The following is a 21,063-nucleotide window of genomic DNA, read 5'->3' as shown; positions in this document are numbered from 1 at the left end:
GCTCACTGCAGCCTCCGCCTCTCGGGTTCAAACGATTCTCCTATCTCAGCTTCCCGAGTAGCTGGGATTACAGGCACCCGCCATCACGCCCGGCTAATTTTTGTATTTTTCGTAGAGACAGGGTTTCACCATGTTGGCCAGTTTGGTCTCGAACTCCTGATCTCGTGATCCGCCTGCCTCGGCCTCCCAAAGTGCTGGGATTACAGGCGTGACCCACCACGGCCGACCAACATTGTTGTTTAATACAATATTTTTATGATTTTAGAAAGGATAAATTATCTTCTTTTAACATCGTAAACTTTCTGAGTCCTGAAGCTTCTCAGGCTGTGAGATGTTCTGTAGTCCTTTAGGAGAGAGAGCTGTGGTGAACTAGCAACGTCTTCATGAAATAGTGCATTTGAAGTGGCAGGCAGCAACCACACATTTTCCAGCCACATTGTTTGTTTAAAGTTCAGGACAAAATTTTTTCAAGAGCAAAATATATTAAATATGCTTAGCAACAGTGTGAAAGAAATGCACAGACGGGAAGGACTGAACCCTGGAAAATGACCTGCCCATTGAGAGTTGTAGGTTGTGGTCAGGAGAGCCAGCTATGAGCCTCTAAACATGGGCACTTGCAGCCTGCTGGCATGGCTCTCTTCTTCTTAAGCTGTGTTGCTTTTTATTTATTGATGTGAGTCATTTATAATTTATCTTTCAGCCTCCTTCTAGTCAAAGCCGAGAAAAGGACATGAAAAAGAAGAAAATGAAGGAAAGCGAGCCTGACAGCGAGGTAAGTTGTTGCTATGGAAACAATATAAAATACTACCTGTAATTTCAAATATGTGTGTATAGTTAATTACCCAGGATTTCCAACAAAAATTACTGATCAAATTATTATTTGGGTTATACTGGTGTTTTTAAAACTTTTCAAGCCTTAAATTTGAGATGTCTCCAGAAATGAGCTGCCCATATTTAATAAACACCTGTATTTAATCCATTTAAGTTGTGCAAGCAGAACTCTTTATTTTCGTTGTATTCAAGAAACTAGCTACTTTGCTTTTGTGTATAAATTATTAAAACAACCGGAAAGTGTTTATCTGGCATCAACATTTGCTAGGAGTGAAGGAGAAATACCTGGGCCCAAAGACACCAATCTGGTTGTGGAGTTCAGGGAGACTCAGGACATCAACTAGGAAACAGTACGATAGTGTACAAGTAAATGCTGTAATGTGTGACTGTACACGTTCTGTAAACAGTGGAAAAGGGAGGTGCCAGTGGGTGAAGTAGGTAGAAGAGGTGGGCTTTGAGGTGGACCTTAAGAGCTAAGAAGAAATTAGATAAGCAGAGAGGAGTTTTTTGGAGTTGGGAAGTACATACACTCCTAGTCTTACAGTTTGATTAAGTCCCAATAAACCCAATATGAGTTAAAAATGTATTTAATACATCTAAGCTAGTGATCATCATAGCTTAGCCTAGCCTACCTTAAAAGTGCTCAGAACACTTACATTAGCTTACAGTTGGGCAAAATCCTCTAATACAAAGCCTATTTTATTAGGAAGTGTTGAATATCTCTACTGAGTGAAAAACAGAATGGTTGTATGAATATTAATATTACTTTTACAGTATCATTGTAGTTGAAAAGTCATGGCCGGGCGTGTTGGCTCATGCCTGTAATCCCAGTACTCTGGGAGGCCAAGGCAGGTGGATCATTTGAGGTCAGGAGTTCCAGCCTGGTCAACATGGCGAAACCCCATCTCTACTACAAATACAAAATGAGCCGGGTGGGGTGGCATGTGCTTGTAATCCCAGCTACTCAGGGGGCCGAGGCAGGAAAATCACTTGAACCTATGAGGCAGAGGTGCCAGTGAGCTGACTTCGCACCACTGCACTTCAGCCTGGGCAACAAAGCAAGACTCCATCTCAAAACAACAACAACAACAACAAAAAATGATCGGGCATGTTGGCTCATGCCTGTAATCCCAGCACTTTGGGAGGCCGAGGCTGGTGGATCACAAGGTCAAGAGATCAAGACCATCCTGGCCAACATGGTGAAACTCTGTCTTTACTTAAAAAAAAAAAAAAAATTAGCTGGGTGTGGTGGGGTGCACCTGTAGTCCTTGCTACTTGGGAGGCTGAGGCAGGAGAATCACTTGAACCTGGGAGGTGGAGGTTGCAGTGAGCTGAGATCTCGCCACTGCACTCCAGCCTGGGCGAGAGAGTGAGACTTCTCAAAAAAAAAAGAAAAGAAAAACCGTAATTCAAACTGTGATAAGTTTGGGATCATCTGTAGAGCAACAGAGGCTAGACCTATGGTATGCTGGGAAAGCAGTGAGGGGGCAGAGCTGATTCAGAGCTGAGCAGCTAGAAAATAGTGGGCTGTATATATTAATCTCATTATGTTCTAATAATTTTCAGGTGAAACATCAACCAAGTTTCATAAAAGAAAGATTGAATCTTTTTGAAATATTGAAGAAAGACCATCAGCTTTTACTTGCCATTTATGGAAAAAAGGGAGATAGAAGCAATGTGATCACAGTAAGAGTGGCCGATGGGCAAACAGTGGAAGGGGAAGTCTGGAAAACAACGCCTTACCAAGTGGCTGCTGAAATTAGGTAAATCATAGAGTGGAAAGATATTCAATATTAAATAATTATACTGGAGCCTGGGGAAAATGTTTTCTTAGGGACCGCTAACATTAGTCGATTCTCATGCTGCTGAAAGGACATACCTGAGACTGAGTAATTTATAAAGAAAAAAGGTTTAATTGACTCACAATTCAGCAGGGCTGGGAGGCCTCAGGAAACTTACAATCATGGCAGAAGGGGAAGCAAGTTTGTCTTTCTTCATATGGCAGCAGCAAGGAGAAGTGCAGAGCAAAGTGGGGGAAAACCCCTTATAAAACCATCAGATCTCATGAGAATGCACTCACTATCAAAGAACAGCATGGAGGTTACTGCCCCCATGATTCAGTTACCTCCCACCGGGTCCCTCCCACAACACGTGGGGATTTGGGGAAGTACAGTTCAAGATGAGGTTTGGGTAGTCACACAGCCAAACCATATCAGCTAAAAAATATATATCTTTCTTATTCAGTTGAATAAATTAAATGTAATTTTTTTTTTCCCTCTGGCTTCTCCAAAGGCCATTTAAATAAGTAGTTGAATATCAGAACACAGTGATTTCCTGTTCTAATAAAAATATATAGGAGAGAAAAAAAATCTGTAATTCTTGACAGGCCATTTTACACTGACTTTATTCATCAATCAAATAATTTCCATGAGTTTTTACAGGTCTTTTAATTATAGACTGAAGGTGGGTACATGTGTTAGAGTTATTATCAATCCTGGAAAAGTCCTTTGACCTTTCTAGAAATTAGATACATTAGTGAAGTTATATTGTTTTGACTAATGTTAATTCCTAGTGTTAAATTCAATTGTATAGAAGCTATTATATAAATACAGTTATATAGCTTCTATACAATTGTATTTAATGCCATGTAAATAAATGTTTATCATTTAAAAAGCAAACTGCTTCAACAATTGAAATTCTCAGATTTTCTTTGAAAACGATGGCTAGGATTGTATTTCTGAACTCATCATATTGTTAAATGCTCTCCCAACCTGTTTTCATGTTTTCCAGGAGAAATGATGTGCTAGGAAAAAATAGGTTTTGAGGCATGAATAAGTTTGTTTTCTCATGGAGAGTCAGATTACATGTTAAATGTGTTAGGACAGTATTTCTCAAAGTGTAGTTGCCAGACCAGCAGCATGGGCATCTGGAAACTTTTTAGAAAAGCACATTTGGCCAGGCGTGGTGGCTTATGCCTGTAATCCCAGCACTTTGGGCGGCCAAGGCCGCTGGATCACCTGAGGTCAGGAGTTCGAGTCCAGCCTGGCCAACATGGTGAAACACCATCACTACTAAAAATACAAAAAATTAGCTGGGCGTGGTGGCGGGTGCCTGTAATCCCAGGTACTTGGGAGGCTGAGGCAGGAGAATTGCTTGAACCCAGGAGGTGGAGGTTGCAGCGAGGCAAGATTGCACCATTGCGCTCCAGCCTGGGTGACAGAGGGAGACTGTCAAAAAAAACCAAAAAACAAATTTGGGGGCCCTACCTCAAACCCCCTGAATTGATCAGCTATCTGTTTTTATGAGCCCTCCAGGGACTTCTGATGCAAGCTAATGGTCTAGAAGTGACCAGTCCATCTTGGTGGACATTTCTGGTCCATGCAGTTATTTGTGGATCCAGCTTCCTTCCATCTTGTTGATCTGCTGTCCCCTAGGTAGGGTTTGTTTGTGTCTAGCAGTGGAACCTGGGTCCCTGCATGGGCCTGCCTGCAGTCAGCAGGAAGAGAAGCTGGAGAACAATGATGCTTTGAGGCCAAGACCCCATAGTGGCTTGCTTTAATTTCTACTTCCATCCTGTTAGCTCACATTTAGTCACATGGCCATGCCTGGCTGTAAGAGAGAATGGGAATTTAGCTCTATTGGCCACCCAGCTACATGTCCAGCTAAAGCCTTTACACCATGGAAGAGAGGAATGGTTTATGAAACAACAGGGAGTCTGCCACAGTCTGCCCCTCTGACGTCCAGATATCTGTGGGAACTCTTCAACATCTGACACACTCACTCCCCAAGTGAGTCAACTCTTAAGTGCCATAGCTCAAAGCCTGGGATTTCCAAGTGATGTACAGAACACCTCCCATCAGGCTGACCACTTGTATTCTAGCAACAAACTAATAGACAGGTCTGCTCACACTACACATGTATACAGTGCACAGAAGACAATCACAAAGTGTGTGTTTGGGAAAAAAAGGAGAAATATGGCAGACAGTGTTTTAGAGAAGTCATCAGATTCTGCTTGAAGCGACTGTGAGGCCCCACAGCCTGGCAGCGGTTAGTGCTTGTGTCAGCCCATCTGTTCACCCTTGGTTCTCTGGAAGCAGCAGTCTTGTCCATGCTCCTCCATGGGCCCCGATTTTGCTCTTTGGGAAGTTCAGAGTTAGCCATTACCCTCATTTGTCACATCTAAAGTGCACGACAGTTTGTCCTCTTGGGGTCTGTGCAGTTTGCACAGCTCAGTTCTATGGTGCACACTTGGGACCTGAGGGTTCCTTTAGGGATCACATAGTCACAGATATTTGTGAGCTGGGCTTATAATTTGTTTGGCAATATAATTTCCATGATCAGTTAACTGTAGTAGGCTTCTGGTCTGTTTGCAGCTAATCAGTTCCACATGAAAGTAATCTCACTTAAAGAATCTTCTAAACAGAGACTTCTCACCCTGTTATGTCACAGCTTTTGTATTTGGCTCATTCCTCTCTCCTTGTTTAATGGACTGAGGTCATATGAAGCAACAGGCTTGTGGGAGGTAGGCACTCTTGCTCTCTTACCCTTGCAGTCCCACTGGCCTCTATTGTCTGTATTTATGTGTGGCCTTTGAGAAGGGCTGTCAATGCCTGTCCCTCCTGCTGTTTGGGAAAGAAGATTGTCTTTCCAAAACCTTGCATAATCCCACATTTCTAATCTTTTAGTCAATTGAATTACAGGACACGGGCAAAGGGAGCCTCCCTATCCCTTCCGTCTCTACTTGCAAACTAGATTGTTTTCATCTGAGATAGCTCATTATGGTAGCTTCATGCTGAAAGCAGCAAGAGTTACCCAGGGTTTATATACCAGCACTCTCCCCTTTTATGTCTGCTTTTCTTGTGTGCTACAAGCACTGTGACACATGGTCTGCCTGCAAGTTTTATCAAATATTTTGTTACACTATGACAAAGGTTATTGGCTTTCCATATTATAGCATCTGTTTCCTTGTTACGCTGCCACTCTGCTAAGCCAGTGCCACATGTTGTGGTTTTTTACTTCCAGGTCCTTATTTCTGTATTACCTAAGACAAATACTAAGCTGCTACAACAGAGACATCACAAAAAAACTCAGTGGCTTGGATATGGTCAAAGTCCCTTTTTCATATAGCAGTCTAGACGTGGGTGGTCCAGGTTGACTGGGTGACACTTCTCCATACAGTCATTTGGGGACCCAAATTTCTCCCATCTGGTTGCTGAGCTGTCTGATACAATGTTGCCCTTGTCTGCATGGTCCAGAAAGAACAGCACATGGGTTCCCATCTCCAGAAGGTAAAGAGAGGATGGAGAAGTGGCCTCTACTGTCTTAATGATGAGACACAGAAGTGTCACACATGACTTTTGCTTCTATCCATTGGCTCCAAACTTGGCCACGTGGCCATATCTAGCTGCAAGGAAGTCTGGAAAACTCTTTCTGTGGAAGAAGGGCAGAATGGGTTTGTGGAACACGTAGCCATCTATGACAGCCAGTAACAATGAAAAGAAAGTTTTACTTGATTAATAACATCTAACATTTATTAAGTTCCTGTTATCGTATGTACACATGACAGAATCCTGAGTATAAATGTATGAGGAAGGTCCTATAATCCCCATTTTATAGATAAGAAAACTGAGGCTTAGAGAAGCTGAGTAAATTATCCAGTATTTAAACCCAGGTTGGCCTTTCACCTGTGTCCTTCTAACAATGCTGTATTGCTGCTCAAGTTAATCACAGAAATGTAAATTAAAAGATAACATTGTAGGCTGGGCATGGTGGCTCACACCTGTAATCCTAGCACTTTGGGAGGGAGGTGGAGGTGGACAGATCACTTGGGGTCAGGAGTTTGAGACCAGCCTAGCCAAATATGGTAAAACCCTGTCTCTACTACAGATACAAAAAGTAGCTTGACATGGTGGCATGTGCCTGTAATCCCAGCTACTTGGGAGGTTGAGTCAGAAGAATCACTTGAACCTGGGAGGCAGAGATTGCAGTGAGCCAATATTGTGCCATCGTACTCCAGCCTGGGTGACAAAGTGAGACTCTGTCTCAAAAAACCAAAATTACATTGTAGAATTGATACAGTTTAATAGTACCTAACCTTATGATAACTCAAAGACAAGATACTCTTGTAACTCTGCTGGTAGGAAAATTTTGCAATATGTTCTGACAGAAACGACTAAAAATGCATTTCCCTGGACCTAGCAGTTTTACTTCCAGAATTTTTCCTGAGAAAATAATTGAGTAAAATATATGTTTGAGAATGTTCATTGCAGCATTATTTTTCATTGCTACTCACCCTCCAAAGTACCCATAAAAATAATGAAAATGTCTAGCAAATATTGGTTCCTCCGTGACTATTAAATATCATGTTTTAGAAGTCTGTCTCCTTTTAGGGAAAGTGCTGTGATTTATTTTTAAGTTTAAGAAGTAGGTTATAAAATAACAATTATGATACTATTAAACATTTTTATTCCTAGGTATTAAATAACATGGAAAGATATAAACAAAACATCAATGGTAATTCCTTGGTGATGGAATTATAGGTGATTTTTTTCCTTTGTGTTTTCTGTGCTTTCCAGGTTTCCTTTCTTAACTTTTGGCCTCCCAGAGTGTTGGGACTACAGGTGTGAGCCACTGTGCCCTGCCTTATAATTTCTTACAATAATGTTTTCCTTAAGTTAGAATGCTTTAGTCACTAAATTAACGTGTGTTTGAAATAAATTGTTAATAGGCTGTTAAAAATTGGTCTATTTTATTTAAAAAAATTTTTAATTTTGTCAACAATTTTCAAAAAATAAATGTTATTTAAAAGATACACAAAATAAGAGAAAGAAAGAGATCAGCACCTCACTAGAAGACCATCCTGGCCAACATGGTGAAACCCCATCTCTACTAAAAATACAAAAATTAGCTGGGCATGGTGGCACACACCTGTAATCCCAGCTAGTGGGCAGGCTGAGGCAGGAGAATGGCTTCAACCTGGGAGATGGAGGTTGCAGTGAGCTGAGATTGCGCCACTGCACTCCAGCCTGGGCAACAGAACGAGACTCTGTCTCAAAAACAAAAAACAAAAAACAAAACAAAATAGGCAAAGGAAGTAGATAGTTTATAAAAGTAAAAATAGCTTGTAAGCCTGAAACAAATTTAATAATTAAATCAAAACAACAATTTTCAATGTCACAGTGACAAAGATTTTAAAAATCAGGGTCCATGGAAGTGATGTGTTCAAATGACATTTATCAGAAATCTTTCAAAGGTACATCCCCTTTGATCTAGTAATTTCAACTCTGTGGTCGTATTCCCAGAAATCAGTCACGGAAGTCACAAGATGCCTGTGTACAGATGTCTGTGTGGTATACTCTATGAGAGCAAATGTTAGGCTACCTCAGTGTGCAGCAGTGGAGGCTTCATTAATAAATACGATACTTCCAGACTGCTTTGGAAGGCTATCTGAGGCATGGCAGAGAGAACACAAGCTATACAATTATGTTGGCAACTGCTTTTAAAGACACCACATGTGTGGGTGGGGTGGATGGAGGTAGAAGAACCACTGGCTAGAAATGTACCAAAATGTTATGAGTAGTGATTTCTGATATTTATATGCGATTTTTGTTTTATCCTGTGTGCTTTCTCAGTTTTACATGTTTTTTTTTACAGTGAATGTATATTACTTTTCTATGTAAAATAAATGTTACAAAACAAAAAGTATCTGTCCTGTTAGCTTACATTTGTACTTTCTATCCACTTAAAAAAAAACACCCTTGAAATTCTTTTAATTTTAAGGAGTCACTGTAGCAATGATAAGGTTAACTCCCAAGTGGCTTTTCTCTTCTAGTCAGGAACTGGCGGAAAGCACAGTAGTAGCCAAAGTAAATGGTGAATTGTGGGACCTGGACCGCCCATTGGAAGGGGACTCTTCTCTTGAGTTGCTTCCATTTGATAACGAGGAAGCTCAAACTGTGAGTATTTAAAAATCAGATGGCCAAACTTTGGGTACTTATGCTATAAACTGCATTATATAAGAAGCCACATATTGAAGTCAAGAACGCTGAGTTTTTTTTGGGCTTTCTGAGATTTAAAATTTGAATTTTGATGTTTAATGTTTGTGGCGTGAATATATACAAATACATATCAGTTTTTAAAGTAGCCTATATTTTTCCTTCTTTCTTTTTCCTCCCCACCCCTCCCCTCCCCTCCCCTCCCCTCCCCTCCCCTCCCCTCCCCGTCTTACTCTGTTGCCCAGGCTGGAGTGCAGTGGTGCAATCATGGCTCACTGCAGCCTTGACCTCCTCTGGCCCAGGTGATCCTCCCACCTCACTGTCCCAGCTATCTGGGCCTACAGGTGTGCTCCACCATACTCAGCTAATTTTTTGTATTTTCTGTAGAGACAGGGTTTTGCCATGTTGCCCGGGCTGGTCTCAAACTCCTGGGCGCAAGCAATATGCTTGCCTCGGCCTCCCAAAATGCTAGGATTACAGGTGTGAGCCACCGTGCCAAGCCTTATCATTTCTTACAATAATCGTTTCCTTAAGTTAGAATGCTTTGGTTATTAAATCAATGTGTGTTTTAATAGGCTGTTAAAAATGAGTCTGCTTTATAATTTAACATGTACAGGAGAATTGGAAGAAATTACAAGACTCAAATATTCTTAAATGCTTAATATAATTTTCTATAAAGCAAATATCACATTTTCACATATACATGTGATGTGATTTCTGACGTACATTGTCCCCTTAACATTGCAGTCACCCTTCAAGCTCCATTATCTCCATAAAACCTAATTTACGATTAGCTTAGTTTACAGTAATTGCAAGGCTTATGCTAAATTTCTTAATCTAAACTATAAGAACCATATTATAATTTTGTTTAAAACATGCAAAGTATAACCATTAAATATCTAAACAGTACACTATTAATAAAACCATGTTTAAAAGTGATTTTCAGAAAGTTCAGTACTATAGACTGAAATCACAACTCTCCAGCTATAGCTAGCCATGCCTCAGTTTTTATGCACTACTGCCTATGTGATATCTGCACTTAGATATTGTACAAGAATTTTCAGTACATTCAACATGAAATTTTTTATTTTAACCCCAAAACGTATTTCTTCCCTCTTTGCCTAAGTCAGTGCACTACTCCACCACATCTCCAGTTTCTCAACCTAGAACCTTGGAGGTTATGTGTGATTACCCCATCCCTCAGCTCTACTCTCCAGTGAGGGGTAAGCCCAGTAGATTTTACTTCCTGACATATCTAGAATCTGTCCACTTCTCTCTCTCTCCATTGCCACTGCCTGAGAATCTGCACTCACCTTGTTAGAACAGTACCCAAGAAACTGCCTACTTGCTGTTTTGGTCCTCAAAATCCATTCCCATTGAGCTATCAAATGATGTGTGGCAAATGTAAATTTAATCATTTTTTGCTTAAAACCCCTGAATGCATCCCATTGCATTTGGAGTAAAATGCAAACTCCTCCCCAAGGCCTGCATGGTCTCAGGCCCTTCCTTTCTCAAGCTATGCTTTGTCCCATCCCCTACGTGTTAGGCACACAAGCCTTCCTGAATCCCTGTGAATGTAGGATGCTCACCATTTTTCTTTATTATAGAGCACTTTTCACCTCATTTTAAATACCCTTCACATCTTATAATTATGCACTTCCAGGTTTGTTCATTGCCCGTGTCTTCCCCAATAGGCTGTAACTGTATGGGGGCCGTCACTGTGTCTGCTTGTTTCATTATTGTATCCTCAGCACATAACACAGTGGGAGATTCGGGCTGATGCTAGCAGTCAGCCTGCCATCCTAGCAGCATCCAGAGGAGAAGTGCTCTGCCCTAAGGACTGACTCTCTGGGTCTGTCTGCAAATCATATCCCAGCCTATTGCTGTGGGCTATATAACTGCTCCATCATCTAACTACTTCTGCTCTGATTCATTTTATCAAACAGCTTTTAATTGTAATTTCCTTTCTATTTAATAAAAGGAAGGAAATTGCCGACAGATGACTTGATTATCTTACTCCTTTGGTACCTATATTTATTTGGGGACTTTGATTAGTTTCATTTTATCCATAAACTAAAATGAATTCCTTGGGAGCTCAAAACCATATCAACTTTTTGAACTTGGAGGACTGACAACCAGGCTTTGGACTGTGGTTAATTAACCCATGTATACACACTTCTCAGGGGTCTCAGGCAGCCGGCAGACATTCCCTGACAACACTTTTTTTCTTCCTGAGCCATCTTTCAAACTTCCGCAGTCACATGCTCTTCAGCACGTGAAGACTGCTGTGGAGATGCAAAATCTTGTTAACTCTAGTGGTGTCATGAACACTTCAGTGCTCTGTGTCCAGCTCAGAGAGGGTGCTCTTGGAGAAAAAGGAAGAGAGGTGGCATCTGGCACTCCTCAGTCTTCCTCCCACTTGGCTTCAGTCAGGTTCGCACGCAGCTGCTTCGCTCGGTGTTCATCCTTGTGACTGACATGCACAGAGGAAATAGGGTTGTAGCCAAGCTTTAGCTGCCGCTCTCAGCAGAGCAGCTTTACACTGGCACTGAGCAAGTGGCTCTGGTGGAATTTAAGGAGGGCTCAGAGAGCATTCTCTTCTAAGTGGGCATTGAAGATTTTCCTTTCAAATTGATTGTTGCTGCCCTTGGTCTTGCCATTTATCTCCTTAAAATTTTCTACTTGTTTATATCATTTTACTAGCAATTTTCCATGTCATACTTTTGGTACTAATGGCCTCTCTGTCCATGCCATGCAGGTGTACTGGCACTCCAGTGCTCACATTCTCGGGGAGGCCATGGAGCTTTACTATGGAGGCCACCTGTGCTACGGTCCGCCCATTGAAAATGGATTTTATTATGACATGTTCATTGAAGACAGGTAACACACTGAACACCGGCTTCTGAATGCATGTGTTTCCGTTTTATTGTTTTGTAGTGGTTACATACTAGCTTTGTAACTATATACTGTTGGGCCTTACATAATGTGGGGTTATGGGCACTGGCACCCGTGCAGTTGAAAATCCGAGCGCAACTTGTGACTCCCCCCTAAACTTAACTACTAATATTCTGTTGTTAGCTAGAAGCCTTAATGAAAACATAAACAGTTGAGTACCACATACTTTGTATGTTATGTGTATTATATACTATATTCTTAAAATAAGCTAGAGAACAGAGATTTTTAAGAAAATCATAAGGAAGAGGAAATATATTTACCATTCAGTTGGTGGAAGTGGATCATCATAAAGCTCTTCATCTTCATGTTGAGTAGGCTGGTGAGGAAGTAGAGGGGTTGGTCTTGCTGTCTCAGGGGTGGCAGAGGCAGAAGAAAATCCACATGTAAGTGGATCCATGTAGTTCCAGCCTTTGTTGTTTAAGGGTCAGCTGTATTGCATAATATGATTATACATTGGTTGACCAATTTTGAAAATTATTTTTTAGTTTAGAAATGGTCTAAACCATTTTAATTTTAAAATAAAAATTAGTTTTAGTTAACTCTAGTTTAGATTCAAGAGACACCTCTAAAATTGTTTTCTTTTTTATCCCCAGAAGAATATGATATGCTATTTATCTAATCTGGGACTTGCTAGAGCATGGTATTAATTAAGACCAGAATTGAAAGCTTAATTCCTGGAGAGAAGTTAGTTTAATTCACACCACGATAATCAAGGGCACCATTAACCTTAGCCAAACATCTCACACAGTTGAATGCCAGACAGGGATGGTTCACAGAGCCTCACATTCCATAGACCTGTGCTTGACTCATTAGAAAACAGCCTGCCCTGTCCACCTCCTGCCCTGAATTCCTCATAGCTCTTAAGGGTACCTCCAGCTGCCAAAACTGAAACCTCTGATCCTTCTACTTCCTCCCTACTCCTCACCACCAACCCGCCATCCAGCTGTTTAGTCCAATTCTATCTCCTAAATAGTTCTCCTGCCCCCATCTCCTTCTCACTTCTTCCTTAACTTAGCCCTATGACATCTCTGGCCTGGATAACTATGATGCATTTTGTCTTTACCTTCTCCAGCGAGATGCTTAATGACCTCCCCAACCAAGCACCCGACGCTCTGTAGCTGCTACTTACAGACTGAACCACTGTTACTCACAACCATGAACTGTTTACCTACAACACTTCTGATCTCAAAGGTGTGGGTTTTTTTCTACATCAACAGCTAGGCTCCAACTCTCTGGATACCAACTCGGTGTCTAATGATTCAACTCAATTCTGACACTACCCTGAATTAGTGCTAGTCACCCAGGGCAACGGCTCAGTCTCACAAGACTGCCCCCAATTCAGATACCAGCTGGAAGTCTGGGCCTTCCATGCTTTTGACCTACAGGCTACAAATCGGGAGTTCCCATGACCCCATCATTGGGTTCAATAATTTGCTAGAATAGCTCACAGAATTCGAGGCAGTTTACTTACCTTACTGGTTTACTATAATGGATGTTACAAAGGATAGAGATGAACAGCCTGATGGAAGAGATGATTATGGTGAGGTGTGTGGGAGGGGGCACAGAGATTTCATGCATCTCTGGGTGCCATGCCCCAAACACCTGGATGTGTTCAATAACCTGGAAGCTCTCTGAATCTCGTTGTTTAGGGATTTTTATGGAGGTTTCATTATAGAGGCACAATTGATTAAATCATTGACCATTGGTGATAATCCTATCTCTAACCCTTCTTCTCTCCCTGAAGGAGGCAGGTGGGGGCACTGAAAGTCCCAACCCTTTAATCATGCCTTGGTCTTTCTGGTGACCAGTTCCCATTCTGAAGCTACCTAGGGGACCTAGCCATCAGTCGTTTCATTAGCACACACAAGACACTCATATCACTCCAGAGATTTTAGGATCTTAAAAACCCTGTGCCAGAAACTTGGACGAAGACCAAATATATGTTTCTTAGTGTATCACAGTATCACATCCAGGTCATCTCTTGTTACCAGTTTTCGTTCAACAAGATGTTTTTGTTGCCTGCTGTGTGCTCTGTGCTTCATGTTGGTGATTCAGCAGTGAAGGAATCAGTCTGTCCTTATGGCGCTAACAGTCTGTTTGGGGGAAGATAGCAAATGCATGAGCAGCCATCTGTTGCCAGGTGGTGATGAGCATAGGAATGTCAGCCAGGTGTGGGAGGTGTGTGCCATGACAGCCAGGTGGGCGGGAAGGGGCAAGTGCCATTGATGCAGACAATGGAGTGGAGAGATGGAGCAAGCCCTGAGGATGGGGGTACTTATGACATCTGCAGGGAGAAGGTTCCAGGCCTCTGAGGGACTGTCCTGGGGTGGGGATATGAGTGGCTTGTTTGAGGAGTAGCAAGGAAGCCAGTGTGGCAGGAGGGAGTGAGAACTGACTAGGGGGAGACTGAAAGGAAGTCAGTCCATGCATAGTGGAGACTGAGTGCTGCTGGAGTACCACAACTCTGCAGTACACACCTTTCCCAGCCTTGGTTCCATGGCCAGTGAGGGCAGGGACATGATGAGCACTCCTTCTGGCTCCTGAGCAAAACCAAAACGTGTGAAGGATAAAGAAGACGGCACACAAGAACAGGCCTCAAGGAGCTCACACTTCACCTGGTGTCTTCTAGCAGGGTTTCCTGCTCACCTTGCAATGGAGGAGAAATGAGGCAGGTTGTGGCAGCTGTTGATGCCCCCGTCTCCCTCTTTGAGACCCAGGAGTAGCAACTGTATGAAGTTTGACTTTCTGAAGTCCAGGAACAATAAGACACCAGATTCAAGTTAGAAAATGCGTCACTGATGGTGTCAGGACAAAGGAAAGAGGGAATGCGTCATGTCCGGAAGGTCGATGTCGATTCTGTGCTTTTCCTTTTAGAGCAATGTCCAGCACAGAATTGTCTGCCCTGGAGAACATCTGTAAAGCCATCATAAAAGAAAAGCAACCTTTTGAAAGACTAGAAGTCAGCAAGGAATTCCTCCTGGAAATGTTTAAGGTAACTTTGGGAAACTCTCAAACTGCTTACTAGGAGTATTAAAAATCGGTGTAGACTAGCTTCACCACCTTCCCCCAAATAGTTAGCTGTTGCTCACCCAATTGTTCTAATTCTGTTAAGCTACTGTGAGGTTGTTACCAGTTGCTTGATGTGATATTTCCCTCTCCGTCTATTTCCTGAAATCTGAGGGCAAACTAGGCAGGTAAAGGGCCAGGCAAATAATTTTCATATGTTTGTTTATAAATCTGATTAATTAATTCTGAGTACTATGATATCTGGTTCCTAAATTCCATAATATATATAATCCCATATAAAATGCTGCCTTTTTCTCTTTTCTTTGGGAGTTTTCTGTTAACTTTTTTTTTTCAAATTTTAACTTAGAGTAACCTGTGTAAAACAGTAACTTTCTCTCTCTATTTTTTTGACCAATGTACTAAAATATATTCCTGGTTTTCTATTTTAACACATACATATTGGAGAAAAGATACATTTTGTTTGTTTTTTTTTGTTTTTTTTAGATGGAGTCCCACTCTGTCTCCCAGGATGGAGTGCAGTGGCACTGTCTCAACTCACTGCATCTTCTGCCTCCTGGGTTCAAGCAATTCTCTTGCCTCAATCCCTCAGCTGGGACTACAGTCATGCACCACCATGCCTGGCCAATTTTTGTGTCTTTTTAGTAGAAATGAAGTTTTGCCATGTTGGCCAAGCTGGTCTTGAATTCCTGACCTCAAGTGATCTACCTGCCTCAGCCTCCCAAAGTGCTGGGATTACAGGTGTGAACCATCATGCCCAGCCAAAAACATACATTTTTAAAACACAGTATTATTATTTTTGTGGGTTTGAATAAAAAAATAGAGTGGGTTTTGGTAAAAAGTTGCAGTTACTCTTTTTTGTGCAGTAAAATATATAACATATAAAATTTACTATTTAATCATTTTTAAGTATACAGTTCTGTGACATTAAGTACATTTACAATGTTGTCAAACCAGCACCATCAATGTTGTCAAACCTCTAGGCACTTCATATTAGTGGAATCATGACAATATTTGTCCTTTTGTGACTGGCTTGTTTCACTCAGCAAAATGTCCTCAAGATTCATCCATGTTTTAGGATGTGTCAGAATCTCCTTCCTTTATAAGGTTGCATAATATTCCATTGTATGGATAGACCACATTTTGCTTATTTATTCATCCATCTATAGACACTTGGGTTGCTTCTACCTTTGGCTACTATTGTGAACAATGCCTCTGTGAACCTGGTGTGTAAAGTTCTGTTTGAGTCTCTGCTTTACTTCTTTTGGGAATATACTTAGAAGTGGAATTGCTGGATCCTATGGCAATTCTGCTTTTCAGTTTTTGAGAACTTGCCATACCATTTGATGCAGTGGCTGTACCATTTTACAGTTCTGCCAGTGATGCACAAGGGTTCCAGGTTTTCCACATCCTTGCCAACATTTGTTTTATTTATTTTTTTCATAGACATCCTAATGGTTGTGAAGTGGTATCTTACTGGGGTTTTGGTTTGATTTGCATTTCTCTAATGACTTAGTAGTAATGTTGAGCATCTTGATGTGCTTATTGGCCATTTGGGTATTTTCTTGAAGAAATATCTTTGGAGAAATGTCTATTCAGGTCTTTTGCCTATTGTTATCATTATTATTATTTTTAGATGGAGTCTCATTCTGTTGCCCAGGCTGGAGTGCAGTGGTGTGGTCTTGGCTCACTGCAACCTCTGCCTCCTGGATTTGAGCACTTCTCCTGCCTCAGCTTCCTGAGTAGCTGGGATTACAGGTGCACACCACCATACCTGGCTAATTTTTGTATTTTTAGTAGAAACAGGATTTCACCATGTTGGTAAGGCTGGTCTCAAACTCCTGACCTTGTCATCCATCTGCTTCGTCCTTCCAAAGTGCTGAAATTACAGGCGTGAGCCACTGCACCCAGCCTTTTGCCCATTATTGAATCAGGTTTTTTGTATTTGAGTTATAAGAGTTCTTGATATATTCTGACTATCCATTTCTTAACAGATACGTGGTTTGCAAAGTTTTTAAAAATTCTGTGGGTTGCCTTTTTTGCAGCTACTTTTAAGAACTAAACACAGTTAATCTTTGTTAAGGAAAATGATTTGATGTGAATATATAGATATAAAATGGTTAAATCATACAGATATGGGTTTTTCTCCTAACAACTACCTCCTTTAAGCAGTTATTTAATATAAAGTGCCTTGGATATTATGATAATAGAGATGAAAGCAGAAAAGAAAGGAAAAGGAAAAAAACCCTTAGTTTTATAAATGCATCGTCATTACTATAAACTTTGCTTTTGTTTTTATACAAATTAACAATATAGCTGTGTCCTTATCAGAATTTTATTGATTTATTTAATGTAGTTAAAGTCAGATTTTCTAGAACAGTACTGTCCAATAGGAACATAATGGAATCCACAAATCTGAGTCATGTGTGTAACCTTAAATTTTATGGCAGCTACATTTTCAAAGTAAAAGAAAGTTGCAATTAATTTTAACAAAATTTTTAACCCAATATATAAAAAGTATCATTTTAACTGTAGCCAGTATAAAGAATGATTAATGAATGATTTTATTCTTCTTTTCACAATATTATACTTCCAAAGCCCAGTGTGTTTTATACTTTCTGCATACCTTCTTTCAAATTAGTGGCATTTGAGGCCAGGTGCAGTGGCTTGCACCTGTAATCCCAGCACTTTGGGAGGCTGAGGCAGGCGGATTACTTGAGGTCAGGAGTTTGAGACCAGCCCGACCAACATAGTGAAATCCTGTCTCTACTAAAAATAAAAAATTAGCCAGGTGTGATGGTATGTGCCTGTAATCCCAACTACTTGGGAGGCTGAGGCAGAATCACTTGAAGCTGGGAGGCGGACATTGCAGTGAGCCGAGATGGCACTACTGTACTCTAGCCTGGGTGAGGGAGTGAGACTGCCTCAAAAAAAAAAAAAAAAACCCAAAAAACAAAAAGCAAATTAGTGGCATTTGAAATGCCCGGTAGCCACGTGGCTTGTGTCCTCCTTGCTGGACGGGATAGCTCAAGGCTGTGAGCTGTTCGTATACCTTGTGTCTTAGCACCTAGAACATCAGTAGATGCCCTTTCAATGTTTCTTGAAAAAAGTAGAGTTTTTTCTTCATTTAAACATTTTGTGTAATGTGTAAATATGTTTTTCTTTGTAGTACAATAAATTTAAATGCCGCATTCTGAATGAGAAGGTTAACACCGCATCTACCACTGTGTACAGGTTTGTGTTCACACTTGTTAAACACTGCTCAGTAGTAAACTTGAAGGTGTTAGCAGTAGAGGCAGAGTTTGTTCTCTGGTTGGAGTTCTATTTTTCAAGTTGTGTAGTTTATATTATACTTTAGTTAGGATCTTCAAAATGTTTTCACTAAAGAGAAATTATTTTCTTTGTTTTAGTAATCAGGATGGTACTGAGACCCATATTTTATTTTCTGGGTGTCAGCTATAACAGGATTTTTCTCCATGTGGGTGATACTGTTGGGAAAGGAGTTTCCATTCCATCCTTCCATATTATTCAGAACGGGGGCCATTCCAGGGCATCTCCTTACCAGTGATTCTCTGCTTCATACTTACTCTCCAGTGTCCAGGTGTAGAAAAGTCTGCCCCATTGTCCAGAGTCCAAGTGTAGCAACCTTCATGCGTTAGCAGCAAATTCATGATAAGACCAAAAGAAAATACTGGGAAACAAAGGCAGAATCAAATGTAAGAGGAGGCAAGTGAAATTAATACCAGAATCACTTAGTTCTGTTAGTTTAACCTCAGGTTCCTGAATTCCTTTTTATTTATCTGTGTTTATACGCCTTATATGTAATTGCTATTCCCCTTTCTGTGTATTCCGGCCATCTGGGTGCTGCTGGGACCCTCACAGTACCAGCTTAGAAGACCTGGTATTTATTTATTCTCCCTCGGGGTTCTTATTTTCCACAGTCAAGGACTTACGGTTCTCTGGTTTAATTGTACTGTAAGTAAAGTCGTATCCCCTTTGTGCAAAGCTAGGCACAGTGCATTCCTTAAATTATAATATGAACTCAGTGCCATTTGATATTGATGTGGAATGCCATGTTTATCTTTTTTGGTATTATCCAATGACCTCATAAAGTTTTCTTATTTGTTTATAATTCAAATAAATGTTGGTATAACCATTTTAAAATTTAAAAATAAATGAAAATATAGGAAACGGGCTAAGTTTTAAATTTCTGGCTTCTAATGCTTGAGTTGTTGGAGTTTAGAACCATACTTAGGTAAACATTGACACTTTTTGTAGTTTTCCAATTTGAATGACTTGTATTTAATTTTTGAAAAAACGTTAAAGCTTTTGTGGCTTTCTATTTAAAGGTTAGAGTATTGAAGGCTTTCGTGCTAATTCGGCATTCCTTCCTTTCATCTGAGTTTTACTTAGAAGCTCTCTCCCTAGAGAACAATACACAAAGACTGGCCATTGAAAGAGATGACATTTTTGTGTTTGCCAGGCTATAAGCCAGTCCCTTTTTGTATTTGTTGTAATTTTTAAGTTTCTAATCAGTGAATTGCATAGTTTCTTTCAGAATATGTTCTGTGGTTTTTGAATCTAGAGGGCAGATTGGACTCTAAGGCTAAATGAATTGCCTCTCTCCTTCACCCTAAATTAAAAATGGCCTTGCCACATATAAATAAGTGAAACTCTACCTAAAATATAGGATATTATGGCTTATCATGAATAGTCCAAAAAACTGTAACTGTGCTTGAGCATGTCTTAAATATTTCGTTATAGGTGCGGTCCATTAATTGACCTTTGCAAAGGTCCACATGTAAGACACACTGGAAAAATTAAAACCATCAAAATTTTTAAGGTAAGGATTGATTTTTTTTTTTAATATAGCAAACTTAAGGTGCACTAGATATTAAGGGATTTGAATCCTATCTTTTGTAGTCTGAACATCGGATTTTAAAATATTTCATTCTTATTTGACTAAAACTAATGAAATCATTTAGAATTTTGATAATTAGAACACTATAGGTAGCTTTTGTTTATCATTTTACCTTATTGCGAGTGTTATAACATTTCTTTCATACAGTATTCTATTTTATTTATTTATTTATTTTTCTGAGATGGAGTCTTGCTCTGTTGCCCAGGCTGGAGTGTAGTGGTGTGATCTTGGCACACTGCAACCTCCGCCTCCCAGATCCAGGCGATTCTCCTGCCTCAGTCTCCCGAGTAGCTGGGATTACAGTCACCACGCCTGGCTAATTTTTGTATTTTTAGTTGAGATGGGGTTTCGCCATGTTGGTCAGGCTGGTCTCGAACTTTTGACCTCAGGTGATCCGCCTGCCTCGGCCTTCTGATGTGCTGGGATTGTAGGTGTAAACCACTGCACCTGGCCTTTTTCATATGCTATTTTAAAACATTGTTCTGTATACTGTGGTTTTCTTGAATTGCCCTGAAGTGAGCAAGAATATTTGTCTGCATGTGAAAGTAATGTACTGCCAAAAAAAGAAAACAGCAGAAGCAGATATGATGGTGTAATGGAGAAAACGTTGCTCTGGGATTTAGGAGGCACAGGACTGACTTGGCAGTCCCAGCCTTTCTGGGCTTTGGTTTTCTTACAGGTAAAATGAGGGGCTGGCTAGTGGCACTGTTCTTAATCATTGACCGTAGGTCAGCAAGACCAACGTTTACTTCCCTGCACCTACCTTGTATTCTGCCCTGTCCTTGGGGATCATGATTGCTGCTTAGCCTTCCCTCCTTTCTATGCGCTCTCACTGTCATTCCTAGAATCCGTAGCAGACTAAACATAATTTACTGATTAATATATAATTTGGGCTAGGAAGGTTTAGTTAGAATCCATTTTAATATTGTTCCCAGCACTATAAAAGGTCTTCTGTAAGTAAGCTTTGTTGATTTTGTTTGTTTGTTTGATTTTGAGACAAGGTCTTGCTTTGTCACCCAGGCTGGAGTGCAGTGGCACAAACACTGCTCACTGCAGCCTCAACCTTCTGTCCTCAGGCAATCCTCTTGCCTTAGTCCCCCAGGTAGCTGGGAATACAGGCATGTACCATCATGCCTGGCTAATTTTTGTATTTTCTGTAGAGATGGTTTTGCCATGTTGTCCAGGCTGGTCTTAAACTCCTGAGCTCAAATGATCTTACCACCTTGGCCTCCCAAAGTGCTGGGGTTATAGGCATGAGCCACTGTGCCGGTCTGCTTTGTTGATGTTATAGTGGAAAATTGCATTCATATTTAAGAGCAGTTTTACTTACAATAGAAT

The 21,063-nt window shown here is 40.7% G+C and overlaps 1 protein-coding gene across 5 annotated transcripts in view; it reads left to right on the top strand.

Annotated features, from left to right (window-relative positions):
* The first annotated feature begins 667 nt into the window (after positions 1 to 667).
* TARS3 (threonyl-tRNA synthetase 3) overlaps positions 668 to 21,063 on the top strand; it is a 63,919-nt gene continuing 43,523 nt past the window's right edge. For 3 of the 5 annotated variants that reach the window (XM_064376309.1, XM_064376310.1, XM_064376311.1), the window contains exons 1-7: positions 668 to 772; positions 2,398 to 2,594; positions 8,663 to 8,786; positions 11,584 to 11,705; positions 14,655 to 14,772; positions 17,974 to 18,038; positions 19,569 to 19,647. In XM_064376309.1, coding sequence (XP_064232379.1) covers positions 731 to 772; positions 2,398 to 2,594; positions 8,663 to 8,786; positions 11,584 to 11,705; positions 14,655 to 14,772; positions 17,974 to 18,038; positions 19,569 to 19,647 — 747 coding nt within the window. In that variant the 5' untranslated portion in view covers positions 668 to 730. Of the gene's footprint in view, positions 773 to 2,397; positions 2,595 to 8,662; positions 8,787 to 9,951; positions 10,049 to 11,583; positions 11,706 to 14,654; positions 14,773 to 17,973; positions 18,039 to 19,568; positions 19,648 to 21,063 lie in introns of those variants that run through there. The other 2 variants (XM_064376312.1, XM_064376313.1) reach the window with 2 other exon arrangements.

The sequence above is a fragment of the Aotus nancymaae genome, unplaced genomic scaffold (assembly GCF_030222135.1).
Source record: "Aotus nancymaae isolate 86718 unplaced genomic scaffold, 86718_ANA_hifiasm-v0.15.2.pri h1tg000014l, whole genome shotgun sequence".
Taxonomy (NCBI): domain Eukaryota; kingdom Metazoa; phylum Chordata; class Mammalia; order Primates; family Aotidae; genus Aotus; species Aotus nancymaae.
Note: the sequence above shows the minus strand (reverse complement) of the source record. Positions and strands in the feature narration are given on the sequence as shown.